This window comes from Eptatretus burgeri, chromosome 3, assembly GCF_056783735.1.
Source record: "Eptatretus burgeri isolate ZD-2024b chromosome 3, Ebu_testis_v1, whole genome shotgun sequence".
Classification (NCBI taxonomy): domain Eukaryota; kingdom Metazoa; phylum Chordata; class Myxini; order Myxiniformes; family Myxinidae; genus Eptatretus; species Eptatretus burgeri.
In genome coordinates, this window is record NC_140963.1 from 15,845,867 (window position 1) to 15,852,994 (window position 7,128).

General features: G+C 46.9%; 1 protein-coding gene across 1 annotated transcript; it reads left to right on the plus strand.

Annotated features, from left to right (window-relative positions):
• The first annotated feature begins 3,174 nt into the window (after nucleotides 1-3,174).
• LOC147029443 (uncharacterized) lies at nucleotides 3,175-6,658 on the plus strand. The gene is made up of 4 exons (XM_085872122.1): nucleotides 3,175-3,312; nucleotides 3,617-3,866; nucleotides 4,830-6,112; nucleotides 6,485-6,658. Exons 1-4 carry the CDS (start codon nucleotides 3,175-3,177, stop codon nucleotides 6,656-6,658), a joined length of 1,845 nt encoding a protein of 614 aa, XP_085728248.1.
• Nucleotides 6,659-7,128: the final 470 nt, after the last annotated feature.

Here is a 7,128-nt window from a genome sequence, read left to right on the forward strand (position 1 = left end):
TGCTCTTCTCTGATCTCCATCTTGTGGAAGCAATTTTTTCCACGTCAAGACAGAAAAACTTTCCTTCAATTCAAGCTGTTGAGGCTTCGCCTCTCAACGATGTTGCGAGCATTAGACTTAATTCTACATCGAATATTGAGTGAATGTCCAGTTTTACCAGGGTACGTCGAGAGAACAGATGGAAGTTTGTGGACTTTAAATTGCAACAAAGAAGGATAATTGGTCTGTTTTGAAGCCTGCTTCCAGCCCTGGGAGGGGTGTGGGGGGGGGGAGATTGTAATTTCTTGTTGCTGCCTTAGATGGTCACCAGACAGAAAAGGTTTCACAAGGTTGTTTACAACATCAGTAAAATGTGTGTATTATGCTCTTTACTCGTTTTCTTAGCAAATATTTATTAAATTATTGGTCAAAGCACAAAACGAAGTTAATTTGCACTTTTTACATTATTATAAATTCAATTCATATTTCAGTTTCTGCAACCTCCACACTCTTCATTGTCATCCCATCCAGAATACTCTCCAGCACCTTCATGACATGATTTAAGAGTGCAACACCCCTGTATTTCCCGGATCTTGAACATCTCCCTTCCCCTGCCACTTCGGCACAATAAACACTGTCCTCCAAAACCTCTCTCATACATCTATTCAACAGCCTCTTTGTGCAACTGATCCAACTTCTCCTGCTGAAATTATCATCTCTGGACAGACCTCATAACTGCCTGGCACTCTTCAATGCTGTCCACACCTCCTCCTCGATGATCTCCACCAACTCCACTTTCCCCTCTCTGTAACACAGGAGCTGCAGATTGCCGTTGCTTCCTCCCCAGTTCAACAGCTCCTTGAAATATCCTTTCCACACCTTCAATACTGCCCCACTCTCTGTTAAAGCCTCCCGCCACCATCCAAAATCACTCCCCCCACCACCTCCCCCTTCCTGTCTTCAACATCCCCATCCATGTAACGATCCAATTGATAGATCACGTTCTTCCCACCCTCCTCTTCAAACTTATTGTAGACCTCTTTCATATTCCTTGCCTGATCCACAACTCTCGTTGCTGCTTTCTTCTTTTACAAAACAGGTGCAGCAACTTTGCTCCTGGTTGCCTCCCTTTATCCTTTATTTTCTCCATCCTGTTCCAAACCTCCTTCCATTCACCAACTGCCTTCGCTACTTCTTCCGTCCACCATGCTCGGTTTCTATCCCTCAACGATGCACCTTCTCCTGACGTCCTTCCACACAAAACATCCTCAATTCCCCTAAATGCCTCTCCATACTTCTTCCACACCTTCTGCTTCTCCGCTAAGTTGCTCAGACCTGGCCCTCATCCTCTCCTTGTACTCTACTAAGACGTTGTCCCGACACTTCCCCACCTAATGATCTTCCAAAGTCGACAAACTGGATATAATATAGTTGAGGGCCGGCTCGCGACTGAAAATGCCATGAAACACAAACGAAAAAGAAGAAGAACACCTGGTCTCACATCTGAAGAATAATTGTTCACAATTGCTCGTCTAGTCATGGAGCACCCACCTCAAATAAGCTTGTGCACAAACTTACGTGCGTTCAACAGTAGGCTGGGGCAGTCATGTGACCCTCAAGAATGGCCGACAAGGTCCCAGTCGGCGTCATTGTTCATGCGCAGAAGAAGAGGTGGACAGACGGGGGACTGGTCCAGGACTGGGTGCACACAGTCTGGAGGAGTCGACCAGATGGCGGTCTCTCCCATTGGAGAATGCTAGTCCTCGATACGTTCAGCTGTCACAACACCGACGACACCAAAGAGCTGCTCCGTCGGACCAACACCGATCTCGTCATCATCCCAGGTGGGATAACCACTCCTGCAGCCCCTCGATGTGTCCATTAATAAGCCATTCAAGGACCAACGACGTCGCTGCTGGTCTGACTGGATAATGAGTGCGGAGAAGACAAACACCAAGAGCGGGAGGATGAGAATGGTCGACCATCCGATTATCTGGGGTTGGATTGTCAAGGTGTGGGAGGAGATACCGTCGGACATCATCAAGCGAACATTTCTGAAATGTTGCATCTCCAACAACATGGACGGCACAGAGGACGACATCATTTGGGAGGAGGAGACTGCAAATTATGGTGACAGTGACATGGACAGTGACGGGGACTTCCTCCACCCTGATTTGGACTAGTCGATAAGTGCCGTCTTCGCTGACGAAAGTATTGACAAGGATTTCCTCATGCTTCGCTGAAAAGCTTCATCAACCCCAAACGGCCCTTTTCAGGGCCACAAATCCACAAGAAATGTGTATGATACGGGAATGAATCCCTTTGATTCCATTTTCTCAGAACAAAAAAAAAATCCTCTTTATATTATTAAAAAATAAAATATAAAAATTAAATCTTGGTATCCTCTCCTCTCTCTCTCTCTTCAACTTCTTGAAAATGAGAATAAGACAGTGGAACAAGATTAAACGGACATGGGAGGGAGCATGTTGACACCTCCATCACTTTGTTCCACACAAAGCTAATGTACAAATGGATTTAGATCTCGATCAGAAAATAAAATGATTAATACATTCCTTTCCTTTGAGGGTGAAAAACATGGGAACGGTGAATACACCGGAAAAGTTTATTTATTTATGAGGGTGAAAAGCACAGGTGTGGCGAAGACACGGCCACGGTTTATGCATCGGAAAATACGGTACAAACAAACACGATTCAATCACAAATGTTTGAATGTTCCATGTGTGTGTGCACCTGCTGCCACAGCCGGTCATCGTCTCCCTTTGCAAGTCTCTTTGACTGAACGGAAACTTCCCTGGTCTCGAAGCGCCCATGTTCACCCCAGCAAGGAGCCATGACTCATGGACAAAGCAGTCTCCTTATCCTTGCTGCGTTTCCACCTCCACCTCCGAGGGTTACTCCGATCCCACAGAGGGACATCCCCATCCGCCCAGACACAGTATGTCACTGCCACCACTGGCCATATCCATCCGTGGTCCCACCGAAGCTCGGTCCCATCCGTCCATGGTGGAAAGGAGTCGCACTCTGGATCGGAGTTGCCAAAAGGGATTCGACGAAGCGAACAAAGCCTCACTACGAAACCGCATCCAAAGCTGATATATTCAGCGTGGTCCTTGACCCCACTGAGACTCAGTCTCTCCTTCAACAGGATGGAGTCGATAATTCCCTCCAAGTTGCATGGCCAAGGCCGCATCCCAATCACATGTCGATATGCACAACAATGTGCGCACGTGCACAGCCCTCGGCCTCATAAAAGCCACCGCAGCTGCAGGCCTCGGCCACATTGCAAACGCATGTCGAATGGCGCAACACCGGGTGCCACGTGTTCGGTCGTTTTCCCACTTAAATTGCTGCACTCATCATGGTCTACGCTCCTTTTGAAGATGTTATTCGGCGTGGTCTTCGCTCCCATCAGTCTTCCATAAAGTCTTTGTCCGTTTTATGTTTTGGTTTCATCATCGCACACCCATCCTGTTAACCTTGTTTATGTTACACATGCAGGATCAATGTTTTATTTCCCATAACAATGCAACACACATGGAACATGCTTTTCTTCCTTTCCAAAATCATGAACTGACAAGCAATGTCTTTTATTTTTTGCAGTTTTCAATGTTTCCAGAAACATGAACAGAAAAACAAAGGAAAGAAAGAGCCACCATTGCTCAAGGAGCTTCAACAAAAGGAAGTGCGTGTGCAGTGTCATACAGATGTAGGTGTGGTGGTACAGAAAGTAGGACAGATGCAGGAATTAAAGGATGAGTCAATATATCAGGAGAAAACACAAAGAATGTCTGAGATAAATCGACTGGAACAAGAAATCTGTAAGGGGGAAAACAATGTGAATACAGAGGAACGAGAGGTTTCTCAAAGTGGAGAAGAAGAAGAGCAAAGAAAAACAAAGGAAGAACAGAGACAAAGGGAAGATGATTTAATCGTTAAAGAGGAAGATGAGATGAGTGAAAGAAAAGAAGAGAGGGTGATGAACCAGGAACATGAAAAACCTTTTGAGGAATTTGATGTGACCAAAGTGGAAGAACATGAAAATGTTGCTGCAGAGAAGGAAGACAGTGTCGCTGTGGAGGAGACAGAAGTCAGTGTCCCTGGGGAGGAGACAGAAGTCAGTGTCCCTGTGGAGACAGAAGTCAGTGTCCCTGTGGAGGAGACAGAAGTCAGTGTCGCTGTGGAGACAAAAGACAGTGTCACTGTGGAGACAGAAGTCAGTGTCGCTGTGGAGACAGAAGACAGTGTCACTGTGGAGACAGAAGCCAGTGACACTGTGGAGACAGAAGCCAGTGTCGCTGTGGAGACAGAAGTCAGTGTCGCTGTGGAGACAGAAGTCAGGGTCACTGTGGAGGAGACAGAAGCCAGTGTCCCTGTGGAGACAGAAGCCAGTGTCCCTGTGGAGACAGAAGTCAGTGTCGCTGTGGAGACAGAAGTCAGTGTCCCTGTGGAGACAGAAGTCAGTGTCGCTGTGGAGACAGAAGTCAGTGTCGCTGCAGAGAAGACAGAAGAAAGTGTGGTTGTGGAGGAGACAGAAGTCAGTGTCGCTCTGGAGGAGACAGAAGTCAGTGTCGCTGTGGAGGAGACAGGAGTCAGTGTCGCTGCGGAGGAGACAGAAGTCAGCGTCGCTGTGGAGGAGACAGAAGTCAGCGTCGCTGTGGAGGAGACAGAAGTCAGCGTTGCTGTGGAGGAGACAGAAGTCAGCGTCGCTGCGGAGGAGACAGAAGTCAGCGTCGCTGTGGAGGAGACAGAAGTCAGCGTCGCTGTGGAGGAGACAGAAGTCAGCGTCACTGTGGAGGAGACAGAAGTCAGTGTCGCTGCGGAGGAGACAGAAGTCAGTGTCGCTGCGGAGGAGACAGAAATCAGTGTCGCTGTGGAGGAGACAGAAGTCAGTGTCGCTGTGGAGGAGACAGAAGTCAGTGTCGCTGTGGAGGAGACAGAAGTCAGCGTCGCTGCGGAGGAGACAGAAGTCAGCGTCGCTGTGGAGGAGACAGAAGTCAGCGTCACTGTGGAGGAGACAGAAGTCAGTGTCACTGCGGAGGAGACAGAAGTCAGTGTCGCTGCGGAGGAGACAGAAGTCAGTGTCGCTGTGGAGGAGACAGAAGTCAGTGTCGCTGTGGAGGAGACAGAAGTCAGTGTCGCTGTGGAGGAGACAGAAGTCAGTGTCGCTGTGGAGGAGACAGAAGTCAGTGTCGCTGTGGAGGAGACAGAAGTCAGTGTCGCTGTGGAGGAGACAGAAGTCAGTGTCGCTGTGGAGACAGAAGTCAGTGTCACTGTGGAGACAGAAGTCAGTGTCACTGTGGAGGAGACAGAAGCCAGTGTCACTGTGGAGGAGACAGAAGAACGTGTCACTTTGTTGTTGAAAGAAGACAGTGTCGCTCTGGAGGAGAAAGATGAAAGTGTCGCTGTGGAGGAGACAGAAGAAAATGTTGTTGAACAGCTGCTGGAAAAAAAAGAAAAGCTTTTCCTTAAGAAACAAAGGAAGAAGCAAAGACAAGGAGCAAACAAAATTGCTGGATCTGAACAGAAACCCCACAGTGTTGTCAGGGTACATCAACAGCAACAGATACCTCACTGTGATGACTGGCTGCAGCAGCAGCAACAACAACAGAAACAGCACTTTGATAAGAAGTTCCAGAAGGAAGAGAAGCCTCGCCGTGATGACTGGCGGGATCACTATCAACAACAGAAACAGCAGCAACATCAACAACAGGAACAGCACTTTGATAAGAGGTTCCAGAAAGAACAGAAGCCTCGCCGTGATGACTGGCAGGATCAACATCAACAACAGAAACAGCAGCAACATCAACAACCGAAACAGCACTTTGATAAGAAGTTCCAGAAGGAACAGAAGCCTCGCCGTGATGACTGGCAGGATCAACATCAACAACAGGAACAGTACTTTGATAACAGGTTCCAGCAGGAACAGAAGCCTCGCCGTGATGACTGGCGGCAGCAACGTCAACAACAGAATCTGCAGCAACATCAACAACAGAAACAACACTTTAAGTTGTTCCAGCAGGAACAGAGGCCTCACTGTGAGCACGGACAGCAGCAGCAGCAGCAGCAGCATGATGGTGTTGAGGAGCCACATCATATTCAGGAAGTTCAACAGGTAAACACTCTTCAGTCCTTTGGAAGTTGGGGGTGAACATATTGGGTACAAACATAGCCAACCCCAAGATGGAGACGTCAAGTTGAAAGGCATTTTGTCACTTCATCTTCTGTTGACATTGCTGTGAATGTTTCATTCAATGAAAAACATCCTTCGTTGTCGAGATCATTGTAATTATCACTTTGGAGGGAAAGGTAACTCATTGGCATCGTCATTTCCATGGAGGATTAAAAAAAACAAGAACTCTTAACTCCTTTCGATTGGATTATTTCACCAAATTCAACTTTTCATCGATTACTTGTTCCATTACTGCATTTCCTTCTGTACTCTTTCCTGAATGAGGTATCATTTAATTTTTCTATTTTTTCAAAGGTCCCTCAGAAGCGGTGCGGATTCCCTCCTCCACCACCTCACATTAAGCGGTATCATTCAGAACGTAAGTTTCCAAGATTCTTGCCTTACATGACAAATTATTCCAAACTTTGTTTGAACTCCACGTTCTTCACCTGCATCGTGTGCCTTTTTTCTGTGCGTCACAAGTGTTGAGAACAGACAAATAGTTTGCTGCACTCTGAGCCAGACAAGCCCAAAATAAATCTTCCAATTGGTGGAAGTCTGGCATGACTTAAACTCTTAAAGTATCCACACATAAGTCATTGTGTACACCTGGATGATCATTCAAATATATCGTTTGAAAAACCAAATTTTTACAATCCCACTTTCTCTCAGCTTGGGGTGACTCGAGCTACCTTCCAAGAAGCATTTCATCATGGTTCAGGGAGAGGGAGGAGCAGAGAGAGATATCGATTCAGATATGGATAGATGGATCTCTATTCCAGGATTGTGGTGAAAAGCATGATAATGATTGAGATTACGATGGAAGTGCTATGGAATGATTTTAACTTCCTTTTGTTGATGTGTGCGCACAGAGGAAGAAGTCATATTTATGGCCGCTGGAGCAGAGGATGAGATGTTTGGTAGTGAATCCATCATCACTCCCAAGTGCTCCAGGAATG

What these genes read in the sequence shown, in the direction of transcription:
- LOC147029443 (XM_085872122.1), top strand. Translation starts at nt 3,175, where the DNA reads ATGGCCAAGGCCGCATCCCAATCACATGTCGATATGCACAACAATGTG. An exon ending in GTCGAATGGCGCAACACCGG is followed by an intron (nt 3,313 to 3,616) that starts GTGCCACGTGTT and finishes CAATGTTTCCAG; the next exon opens with AAACATGAACAGAAAAACAA. An exon ending in GGAACGAGAGGTTTCTCAAA is followed by an intron (nt 3,867 to 4,829) that starts GTGGAGAAGAAG and finishes CGGAGGAGACAG; the next exon opens with AAGTCAGTGTCGCTGCGGAG.